A 12,962-nucleotide genomic window follows, 5' to 3' on the forward strand; every position below is an offset into this window, starting at 1 on the left:
TGCAAAGGGCTTTAAATGGTCTCTCAGTCCAGTTCTGAAGCCTACACAAACATGGGGAAGACTTCAGATTTGACAGCTGTCCAAAAGGCAACCATCGACACATTGCACAAGGAGGGAAAGACACAAAAGGTTATTGCTGAAGAGGCTGGCTGTTCTCAGAGCTCTGTGTCCAAACACATTAATGGAGAGGCAAAGGGAAGGAAAAACTGTGGTCAGAAAAAGTGTACAAGCGATAGGGATCACCGCGCCCTGGTCAAGATTGTGAAAAAAAACCCATTCAAAAATGTGGGGGAGATTCAGAAGGAGTGGACAGCTGCTGGAGTCAGTGCTTCAAGATCCACCACCAAGAGACGCTTGAAAGACATGGGTTTCAACTGCCGCATACCTCGTGTCAAGCCACTGTTGACCAAGAAACAGCGCGCAAAGCGTCTCACCTGGGCTAAGGAAAAAAAGAGCTGGACTGCAGCTGAGTGGTCCAAAGTCATGTTTTCTGACGAAAGCAAATTTTGCATTTCCTTTGGAAATCGAGGTCCCAGAGTCTGGAGGAAGACAGGAGAGGCACAGGATCCACGTTGCCTGAAGTCTAGTGTAAAGTTCCCACCATCAGTGATGGTTTGGGGTGCCATGTCATCTGCTGGTGTCGGTCCACTCTGTTTCCTGAGATCCAGGGTCAACGCAGCCGTCTACCAGCAAGTTTTAGAGCACTTCATGCTTCCTGCTGCTGACCTGCTCTATGGAGATGGAGATTTCAAGTTCCAACAGGACTTGGCGCCTGCACACAGCGCAAAATCTACCCGTGCCTGGTTTACGGACCATGGTATTTCTGTTCTAAATTGGCCCGCCAACTCCCCTGACCTTAGCCCCATAGAAAATCTGTGGGGTATTGTGAAAAGGAAGATGCAGAATGCCAGACCCCAAAACGCAGAAGAGTTGAAGGCCACTATCAGAGCAACCTGGGCTCTCATAACACCTGAGCAGTGCCAGAAACTCATCGACTCCATGCCACGCCGCATTAACGCAGTAATTGAGGCAAAAGGAGCTCCAACCAAGTATTGAGTATTGTACATGCTCATATTTTTCATTTTCATACTTTTCAGTTGGCCGACATTTCTAAAAATCCCTTTTTTGTATTAGCCTTAAGTAATATTCTAATTTTGTGACACACGGAATTTTGGGTTTTCATTTGTTGCCACTTCAAATCATCAAAATTAAATGAAATAAACATTTGAATGCATCAGTCTGTGTGCAATGAATAAATATAATGTACAAGTTACACCTTTTCAATGCAATTACTGAAATAAATCAAGTTTTTCAAAATATTCTAATTTACTGGCTTTTACCTGTATGTATGTGTGTATATGTGTAAGAAAGCGTAAGTGTAAAAATGATGCTAAAAATGATCTAAAACAATCTAAATTCCTCTAATAAAGCTAATAATTTAAGGGCTTTTGTACTTTTAACCATTTTTGATTGACAAGCTTTCATTGACGTGCACTTCCTGTTTCCTGCAGGCCGCATGCATTGGAAGCCAGCAGTCAAGCCCGCCAAAACAAGCCCCGCCCCCTCCGTGTCTCCGACCCCCTCCGGACCAATCAGACGCTCCATCTCCTGTCCCCGCTCCATCGCGTCCTTGTCGTCGCCCGGTGAAGTGCGAGCTCCGTCCACAAGACCCGCCTCTCACGTCGCCACGCTCGCACGGCCCAGCTCCGCCACGCTGCGCTCTCATTCGCTGAGTCGCAGTGGCTCCGCCCACCGGGTGCCGCACAGCAACAGCTTGGGAACCATCCAGTCCAGCATGGTGAGGTTTCACACGCGCACGCACACACACACACACACGCACACACACACACACACACTCACACACACACACACACAAAAAGCTTCAATATTCAAAGTAAGTTGAGACGTCCGTCAAAAAGAGTAAAATAATTTTCTTCATTAAATCATTTTTTACAACTTTCCTCTGGCAAGATTACACTCCAAGATTTACAACTTCAATAATGTAACTTCTTATACACCATAATAGTTTTTATTACTCCACACTAACTTTTTCATTAGATTTGTTGGATTTTATTTCATGTTTTAATATTGTCACAGCTCAGTATGGAAGCTTCTTTATGCCACGAAACAAGAAATACCTCAATGGTAAGTCATAACTAGGAGATAAAAAGTCACAATTAGGGGATAAAAAGTCATTATTAGGAGATAAAAAGTCATAATTATGAGATAAAAAGTGGAAGTTATGAAATAAAAAGTCATAACTATGAGATAAAAAGTCATAATTATGAGATAAAAAGTCAAAATTATGAGATAAAAAGTCTTAATTAGGAGATACAAAGTCATAATTATGAGTTATGTCGAATTTATGAGATAAAAAGTCCTAATTAGGAGATACAAAGTCAAAGTTATGAGATACAAAGTCAAAGTTATGAGATACAAAGTCAAAGTTATGAGACAAAAAGTCTTAATTAGGAGATACAAAGTCATAATTATGAGATAAGTCGAAGTTATGAGATAAAAAGTCAAAGATATGAGATAAAAAGTCATAACTATGAGATAAAAAGTCAAAGTTATGAGATAAAAAGTCTTAATTAGGAGATACAAAGTCATAATTATGAGTTATGTCGAATTTATGAGATAAAAAGTCCTAATTAGGAGATACAAAGTCAAAGTTATGAGATACAAAGTCAAAGTTATGAGACAAAAAGTCTTAATTAGGAGATACAAAGTCATAATTATGAGATAAGTCGAAGTTATGAGATAAAAAGTCAAAGTTATGAGATAAAATTCAAAGTTATGAGATAAAAAGTCAAAGTTATGAGATAAAAAGTCATAGTTATGCGATAAAAAGTCATAGTTATAAGATTAAAAAGTCAAAATTATGAGATTAAAATGTCAAAGTTATGAGATTCCGAAAAAATTTTAATAAATAATAATCATAATAATTTCCCCTCAGGGATTAATAAAGTATTTCTGATCATGATTATGATTATGATAAATCGAAGTTACGAGATAAAAAGTCAAAGATATGAGATAAAAAGTCATAATTATGAGGTAAAAAGTCTTAATTAGGAGATACAAAGTCAAATTTATGAGATAAAAAGTCGTATTTATGAGATTAAAAAAAATCAATATTATGAGATTAAAAAAATCAAAGTTATGAGATTCTGAAAAAAAAAATAATAATAATAATCATAATAATTTCCCCTCGAGGATTAATAAAGTACTTCTGATTCTGATTCTGATTCTGATGAGTCGATGTTACGAGATAAAAAGTCCAAGTTATGAGATAAAAAGTAGAAGTAATGAGATAAAAAGTCAAAGTTATGAGATAAAAAGTCAAAATTATGAGATAAAAAGTCGAAGATATGAGATAAAAAGTCAGTTATAAGATAAAAAGTAGAAGTAATGAGATAAAAAGTCAAAGTTATGAGATAAAAAGTCATACTTATGAGATTAAAAAAATAAATATGAGATTAAAAAATCAAAGTTACGAGATTCTGAAAAAATAATAATTATAATAATTTCCCCTCGAGGATTAATAAAGTACTTCTGATTCTGATTCTGATGTGTCGATGTTACGAGATAAAAAGTCCAAGTTATGAGATAAAAATTCCAAGTTATGAGATAAAAAGTCAAAGTTATGAGATAAAAAGTCCAAGTTATGAGATACAAAGTCTAAATTATGAGATAAAAAGTCTAAATTATGAGATAAAAAGTCGAAGATATGAGATAAAAAGTCAGTTATAAGATAAAAAGTAGAAGTAATGAGATAAAAAGTCAAAGTTATGAGATAAAAAGTTAAAATTATGAGATAAAAAGTCAAAATGATGAGATAAAAAGTCGAAGTTCTGAGATAAAAAGTCAAAGATATGAGATAAAAAGTCATAACTTTGAGATAAAAAGTCATAATTATGAGATAAAAAGTCTTAATTAGGAGATACAAAGTCAAAGTTATGAGATAAAAAGTCAAAGTTATGAGATTAAAAAAATCAATATGAGATTAAAAAATCAAAGTTATGAGATTCTGAAAAAATAAAAAAAAATATTAATCATAATAATTTCCCCTCGAGGATTAATAAAGTACTTCTGATTATGATTATGATTCTGATGAGTCCATGTTACGAGATAAAAAGTCCAAGTTATGAGATAAAAAATCCAAGTTATGAGATAAAAAGTCTAAATTATGAGATAAAAAGTCTAAATTATGAGATAAAAAGTCATAACTATGAGATAAAAAGTCATAATTATGAGATAAAAAGTAAAAATTATGAGATAAAAAGTCTTAATTAGGAGATACAAAGTCATAATTATGAGTTATGTCGAATTTATGAGATAAAAAGTCCTAATTAGGAGATACAAAGTCAAAGTTATGAGATACAAAGTCAAAGTTATGAGACAAAAAGTCTTAATTAGGAGATACAAAGTCATAATTATGACATAAATCGAAGTTATGAGATAAAAAGTCAAAGATATGAGATAAAAAGTCATAACTATGAGATAAAAAGTCAAAGTTATGAGATAAAAAGTCAAAGTTATGAGATAAAAAGTCATAGTTATGCGATAAAAAGTCATAGTTATGAGATAAAAAGTCAAAGTTATGAGATAAAAAGTCAAAGTTATGAGATAAAAAGTCATAGTTATGAGATAAAAAGTCATAGTTATAAGATTAAAAAGTCAAAATTATGAGATTAAAATGTCAAAGTTATGAGATTCCGAAAAAAATTAAATAAATAATAATCATAATAATTTCCCTTCAGGGATTAATAAAGTATTTCTGATCATGATTATGATTATGATAAATCGAAGTTACGAGATAAAAAGTCAAAGATATGAGATAAAAAGTCATAACTTTGAGATAAAAAGTCAGTTATGAAATACAAAGTCATAATTATGAGGTAAAAAGTCTTAATTAGGAGATACAAAGTCAAAGTTATGAGATAAAAAGTCATAGTTATGAGATTAAAAAAATCAATATTATGGGATTAAAAAATCAAAGTTATGAGATTCTGAAAAAATAAATAAAAATAATAATCATAATAATTTCCCCTCGAAGATTAATAAAGTACTTCTGATTATGATTCTGATGAGTTGATGTTACGAGATAAAAAGTCCAAGTTATGAGATAAAAAGTCAAAAATTATGAGATTAAAAGTCTAAATTATGAGATAAAAAGTCGAAGATATGAGATAAAAAGTCAGTTATAAGATAAAAAGTCATACTTATGAGATTAAAAAAAATCAATATTATGGGATTAAAAAATCAAAGTTATGAGATTCTGAAAAAATAAATAAAAATAATAATCATAATAATTTCCCCTCAAGGATTAATAAAGTACTTCTGATTATGATTCTGATTCTGATGAGTCGATGTTACGAGATAAAAAGTCCAAGTTATGAGATAAAAAGTCAAAAGTTATGAGATAAAAAGTTTAAATTATGAGAAAAAAAGTCAAAATGATGAGATAAAAAGTCGAAGTTCTGAGATAAAAAGTCAAAGATATGAGATAAAAAGTCATAACTTTGAGATAAAAAGTCATAATTATGAGGTAAAAAGTCTTAATTAGGAGATACAAAGTCAAAGTTATGAGATAAAAAGTCATAGTTATGAGATTAAAAAAAATCAATATTATGGGATTAAAAAAATAAAAGTTATGAGATTCTGAAAAAATAAATAAAAATAATAATCATAATAATTTCCCCTCGAGGATTAATAAAGTACTTCTGATTCTGATTCTGATTCTGATGAGTCGATGTTACGAGATAAAAAGTCCAAGTTATGAGATAAAAAGTCAAAAGTTATGAGATAAAAAGTCAAAATTATGAGATAAAAAGTCTAATTTATGAGATAAAAAGTCGAAGATATGAGATAAAAAGTCAGTTATAAGATAAAAAGTAGAAGTAATGAGATAAAAAGTCAAAGTTATGAGATAAAAAGTCATACTTATGAGATTAAAAAAATAAATATGAGATTAAAAAATCAAAGTTACGAGATTCTGAAAAAATAATAATTATAATAATTTCCCCTCGAGGATTAATAAAGTACTTCTGATTCTGATTCTGATGAGTCGATGTTACGAGATAAAAAGTCCAAGTTATGAGATAAAAATTCCAAGTTATGAGATAAAAAGTCAAAGTTATGAGATAAAAAGTCCAAGTTATGAGATACAAAGTCTAAATTATGAGATAAAAAGTCTAAATTATGAGATAAAATGTCGAAGATATGAGATAAAAAGTCAGTTATAAGATAAAAAGTAGAAGTAATGAGATAAAAAGTCAAAGTTATGAGATAAAAAGTTAAAATTATGAGATAAAAAGTCAAAATGATGAGATAAAAAGTCGAAGTTCTGAGATAAAAAGTCAAAGATATGAGATAAAAAGTCATAACTTTGAGATAAAAAGTCATAATTATGAGGTAACAAGTCTTAATTAGGAGATACAAAGTCAAAGTTATGAGATAAAAAGTCGTACTTATGAGATTAAAAAAAAATCAATATTATGAGATTAAAAAATCAAAGTTATGAGATTCTGAAAAAATAAATAAAAATAATAATCATAATAATTTCCCCTCGAGGATTAATAAAGTACTTCTGATTATGATTATGATGAGTCGAAGTTACGAGATAAAAAGTCCAAGTTATGAGATAACAAGTCCAAGTTATGAGATAAAAAGTCAAAAGTTATGAGATAAAAAGTCAATGTTATGAGATAAAAAGTCAAAATTATGAGATAAAAAGTCTAAATTATGAGATAAAAAGTCGAAGATATGAGATAAAAAGTCAGTTATAAGATAAAAAGTAGAAGTAATGAGATAAAAAGTCAAAGTTATGAGATAAAAAGTCAAAATGATGAGATAAAAAGTCGAAGTTCTGAGATAAAAAGTCAAAGATATGAGATAAAAAGTCAAAGATATGAGATAAAAAGTCATAATTATGAGGTAAGAAGTCTTAATTAGGAGATACAAAGTCAAAGTTATGAGATAAAAAGTCGTACTTATGAGATTAAAAAAATCAATATTATGAGATTAAAAAATCAAAGTTATGAGATTCTGAAAAAATAAATAAAAATAATAATCATAATAATTTCCCCTCGAGGATTAATAAAGTACTTCTGATTATGATTATGATTCTGATGAGTCGAAGTTACGAGATAAAAAGTCCAAGTTATGAGATAAAAAGTCCAAGTTATGAGATAAAAAGTCTAAATTATGAGATAAAAAGTCTAAATTATGAGATAAAAAGTCGAAGATATGAGATAAAAAGTCAGTTATAAGATAACAAGTAGAAGTAATGAGATAAAAAGTCAAAGATATGAGATAAAAAGTCATAATTATGAGGTAAAAAGTCTTAATTAGGAGATACAAAGTCAAAGTTATGAGATAAAAAGTCATAGTTATGAGATTAAAAAAATCAATATTATGGGATTAAAAAATCAAAGTTATGAGATTCTGAGAAAATAAATAAAAATAATAATCATAATAATTTCCCCTCGAGGATTAATAAAGTACTTCTGATTCTGATTCTGATTCTGATGAGTCGATGTTACGAGATAAAAAGTCCAAGTTATGAGATAAAAAATCCAAGTTATGAGATACAAAGTCTAAATTATGAGATAAAAAGTCATAACTATGAGATAAAAAGTCATAATTATGAGATAAAAAGTAAAAAATTATGAGATAAAAAGTCTTAATTAGGAGATACAAAGTCATAATTCTGAGTTATGTCGAATTTATGAGATAAAAAGTCCTAATTAGGAGATACAAAGTCAAAGTTATGAGATACAAAGTCAAAGTTATGAGACAAAAAGTCTTAATTAGGAGATACAAAGTCATAATTATGACATAAATCGAAGTTATGAGATAAAAAGTCAAATATATGAGATAAAAAGTCAAAGTTATGAGATAAAAAGTCCTAGTTATGCGATAAAAAGTCATAGTTATGAGATAAAAAGTCATAGTTATGAGATTAAAAAATCAAAATTATGAGATTAAAATGTCAAAGTTATGAGATTCCGAAAAAAAATTAAATAAATAATAATCATAATAATTTCCCCTCAGGGATTAATAAAGTATTTCTGATCATGATTATGATTATGATAAATCGAAGTTACGAGATAAAAAGTCAAAGATATGAGATAAAAAGTCATAATTATGAGGTAAAAAGTCTTAATTAGGAGATACAAAGTCAAAGTTATGAGATAAAAAGTCATAGTTATGAGATTAAAAAAATCAATATTATGGGATTAAAAAATCAAAGTTATGAGATTCTGAAAAAATAAATAAAAATAATAATCATAATAATTTCCCCTCGAGGATTAATAAAGTACTTCTGATTATGATTATGATTCTGATGAGTCGATGTTACGAGATAAAAAGTCCAAGTTATGAGATAAAAAGTCTAAATTATGAGATAAAAAGTCTAAATTATGAGATAAAAAGTCGAAGATATGAGATAGAAAGTCAGTTATAAGATAAAAAGTAGAAGTAATGAGATAAAAAGTCAAAGTTATGAAATAAAAAGTCAAAGTTATGAGATAAAAAGTCAAAGTTATGAGATAAAAAGTCAAAATGATGAGATAAAAAGTCGAAGTTCTGAGATAAAAAGTCATAACTTTGAGATAAAAATTATGAGGTAAAAAGTCTTAATTAGGAGATACAAAGTCAAAGTTATGAGATAAAAAGTCATACTTATGAGATTAAAAAAATAAATATGAGATTAAAAAATCAAAGTTACGAGATTCTGAAAAAATAAATAAAAATAATAATGATAATAATTTCCCCTCGAGGATTAATAAAGTACTTCTGATTCTGATGAGTCGAAGTTACGAGATAAAAAGTCCAAGTTATGAGATAACAAGTCCAAATTATGAGATAAAAAGTCAAAAGTTATGAGATAAAAAGTCAAAATTATGAGATAAAAAGTCTAAATTATGAGATAAAAAGTCGAAGATATGAGATAAAAAGTCAGTTATAAGATAAAAAGTAGAAGTAATGAGATAAAAAGTCAAAGTTATGAGATAAAAAGTTAAAATTATGAGATAAAAAGTCAAAATGATGAGATAAAAAGTCAAAGATATGAGATAAATAGTTAAAATTTTGAGATGAAAAGTTAAAATTATGAGATAAAAAAGTCAAAATTATGAGATAAAAAGTCAAAGTTATATAAGCCACTCCCTAAGAATTTTTGACACAAATATATATTGTCCTTATATTAGCTGCACCGGACTATAAGTTGTGAAATGACTTATTTACACAGAAATATTCTGTAAATGTTTATTTGCATACCTTCATTGTTTCCAAACAAGGCAGTAAAACAATTGATCAAACAAAACGTCAGTCATGGTCATGGACCCACTAGTTGCGCAAGCTAGCTCGCCAATCAGCTAAAAAGACTCAATAACTCCACGCTGACGTTTTGCTGAATTTAAGAATGTAAGTTAATAATACTAACACAGACACTTGTAAACATGTTAGCATATTAGCTAATGCTAACGACGCTGGCTTCATTACATTACGATAGCAGGTACAAATATGCATGAAAACACTCCTCCAGACATTTAGTAGGTAAGAATAGTTTTAGTTATATTGTAAAACTTACAAACGTTGCTTGGAGTGACGAATGAAGACGGAACGACACTTCTACTTACGGTTTAAAACTTTAAAAAGCAGGGATTCACATGCGCCCGCAGTGAGCGAAGTCGTCCAAAAGATGGCGCCACAGCACAAACAAACCTCTTTAGTGTTTTTGCCTGTTTTTTGTTTTTTTTACTATTTGGATTACAGCGAGAAAAAAAATCCATAAATTAGCTGCACCGTTTTTGTTTGCCGCAGGGTACAAAGCGTAGGAAATAAGAAGCGGTAATTGTTTTATTGAATATAGTGATCATATTATATGTTTGATTTGTCAGGGAGATCCACTAATCAACCTGAGGAGTCAAGAGCAGGAGGCGGAGCTTGTGCGTCAAACACTGACTGCTCTCATGGCCATGAGGATACGATTTCCCGGGAAAACAGAGGAGGAGGCGGAGTCAGTGCTGGATGAGGTGGGTGGAGCACATCTTATTGTCTTCTCTGTGCGACGATAATGTCTGTTGACTAAAGATGCAAACAATAGGAAGTGTAAACACCAACAAGGCCACTTTTTTCCCAGAAGCCCCTCTGAGGCCTGATGCCACCACTGTGAATGTTGAGATAACACTTTAGATGTTAGTCACATCCTAATGTTGACCACACCTTCTCGCCAACATTTGATGGCGAAATGCCAACGCGTCGTAGCGGTCCTCGCTAGCGGCTAACGTCCCTCCACAGTGCAGCTTCTAGGATGGGATTAGTTTACAATGTTATTTTTAAACCGTTAGCAAAGAAACAAAATCATGAAAACAATAAAAGTGTACAAAAATATGAATCATCCACCACAAATATTGTATCCTTTCAATGTTTGTATTTATTTGTTGCCAATTCAACTTTTTCTACAATGTCAATTTTTTTGAATACCAAATGTTACAGCTAGCATTTTAGCATGCTAACACTAGCATGCTAGATTTTTATTTTTTTTAACATGTATACACCTCAGGGTCATATGTTTCAACATGTCACTAAAGCTAACTGTTAGCATGCTGGCTTGGACCTGTTTCTTCAGCATTGTCCACAGGTTTAAGTCAGGACTTTGGGAAGGCCATTCTCAAACCTTCATTCTAGCCTGATTTAGCCATTCCTTTACCACTTTTTGACCGGTGTTTGGGGTCATTGTGGTCACCTGCTCCACTGTAGCTTGCTTTCTGATCAGCAGGGGCTTGTATCAGGCCCGGCCCTAACCAATCTGGCGCCCTAGGCAAGATTTTAGGTGGCGCCCCCCCCCCACATCGGCAGTGAAGTGTATATACTCACAAGAACCCGAATAGCTTTGTCTTTGACCTTTTTTTTTTACTTACAACTATACCTAATATATAAAGGGGTGGAAAAGTGACTATTACCTGCAGGGCAAACATTAGCTAACCAGAAGGCAATAACAATGTAAACAAAAAACACCTGCTTAAAAGATCTAATACAAATGTCCCTGAGGAATGTAAGGTGGGAGTACTGTAATTACCTAACGTTACATTATTATTTTCCATACCAATTTAGCCCCCTCCACAATATTAACCCGACGTTAAAACAGAACTAGCTATTTATAGATTAGCAATTGCCGAATCATGTAACATTAGCTTAATGCTAAATAGCAAGGTTACTATGACATTCTGTAACAGACAAATAATTTCATGTAGGCTAACGTTACCTACCTGCTACCTCTGTCTTTTCTCGTTTCTCCTCTTCTTTTCTCTTTTTTCTTCCCTGGGCACCTGACAGTTTTGGCCGTTTTGACATCTTGTGTTGATTTTTTGATGTGGTGACGTCCAAAAAGAGTCATGATACGGGAAGGGAGGGGGCGCACCGTGGGGGGGGGGGGGGGGGGGCGTAACATTGTAACAAATAATATTTCTATTAAATAGGCTTTACTTTGCATTTTAATTAACGTGGGATTATTTTTTTGTATTTAGAAATAATAGTAACAACTTTTCTTTTTTTTTTTTTTTTTCTCCAACATTTGTGGCACTGGCATGGCGCCCCCTGATGGACGGCGCCCTTAGCATTTGCCTATACGGCCTATGCCACGGGCCGGCCCTGGCTTGTATGCAGGAATTAGCATCACAGATGAATGCCTCTGAGGAGCTGAGGTGGTGGCGGGGGTGCAGCTTTAAATGCATGCTTAATATTGCTGTACACCATGTCCAGCATGCTTCCATCCCTGGTTGCAAAAGTCACATATTGATGAAAATGGGGGAAACACAGTTTTCATGTTAGCTTGATTAAAGTCTCCTGCCACTAATGCAACAACATTTCGTTCTTATCTGTACTGTAAAGTTCAAATTTGAATGACAGTAAAAAGGAAGTCTAATTGTCCTGTTGGAACACCCAACTGCGCTCTTTGGTGACGCCACAACTTTGTGTCGGCAGATCCTTGACCAGTGGAAACATCACAAGGCGAAGGTGGCGTCCTACTGGCTGGTCAAGCTGGACTCCACCAAGCAACGCAAGGTCAGTCACAAGATTCTCTTCTCATCGCACAATGTTTGGCCTCCACTTCTTCAGGGAGCACAACGGGACAAAAAGATGCTTTTGTCTGGAAAACAACTTTTTACACTTGCGATATTGCGGCCGGTACCATGTCAGCATGTTAATGCAGTACTTGGGACTGGTTTTGTAGTATTTGTACAACATTACAAGTACTTTGTTATGATGCACTACATAAAAGTGTACTATTTACTTGTTGTGTTGACTTTGCGTACACTTCTCAGGATCATTTGAACGTAGGCATTCATTTCAGTTTGTCCTCGGCGTGTTACCGTAGTCAGGAAGTAGTCTTTGCCATTACGCTGTCTTTTGCCGACTGCATCAAAGTGTTGATACTGTCAGTAATGTACTTATTACACAGCAGCGGTTCGAATAGAGTTTTAGTTTTCATTACCGAATTTGGAGGTGTTGATATCGCCATGCAATACCTCTAATGCTAAGTGGTAGCATGTGTAAGGCATATCCAATGTAAATTAGCATCGAGCTAGCACATTTGTTTTAATGCATTTCCTTCATGTTGAAACGTCACAGACAACTTATTTTGTCTTTCATGTAACTTGTATTGAAGTACTTTATTTATGTATATTCCCTTTTTACATATACCTCGATATATAAACACTTATATACATATTATATTAATATAATGGATGTATAATTAATAATCAATATAATTGTCCATTAAGAGTATGTGAAAGTTTGACTCCTACATTGTTTACTTCCGTGACAACATCCTTAAAATGTTGTAATCAATCAGCTATCTCCAGCAGCTAAAATGTGCCCAACATGGATAAGTGTGGAGAGTGTTATGCATGTTTCCCATCATGCATTGTAACTGATTTAAATGGGTGTTCTGA

The 12,962-nt window shown here is 32.3% G+C and overlaps 1 protein-coding gene across 2 annotated transcripts in view; it reads left to right on the forward strand.

The window, feature by feature from the left end:
- The window catches only part of ttll7 (tubulin tyrosine ligase-like family, member 7), a 271,036-nt gene that overhangs the window by 200,355 nt on the left and 57,719 nt on the right, over positions 1 to 12,962 (forward strand). For both annotated transcript variants that reach the window (XM_061975468.1, XM_061975469.1), the window contains exons 16-18: positions 1,512 to 1,798; positions 9,906 to 10,040; positions 11,992 to 12,072. In XM_061975468.1, coding sequence (XP_061831452.1) covers positions 1,512 to 1,798; positions 9,906 to 10,040; positions 11,992 to 12,072 — 503 coding nt within the window. The remainder of the gene's footprint in view (positions 1 to 1,511; positions 1,799 to 9,905; positions 10,041 to 11,991; positions 12,073 to 12,962) is intronic.

Source organism: Nerophis lumbriciformis, linkage group LG14 (genome assembly GCF_033978685.3).
Source record: "Nerophis lumbriciformis linkage group LG14, RoL_Nlum_v2.1, whole genome shotgun sequence".
Taxonomy (NCBI): domain Eukaryota; kingdom Metazoa; phylum Chordata; class Actinopteri; order Syngnathiformes; family Syngnathidae; genus Nerophis; species Nerophis lumbriciformis.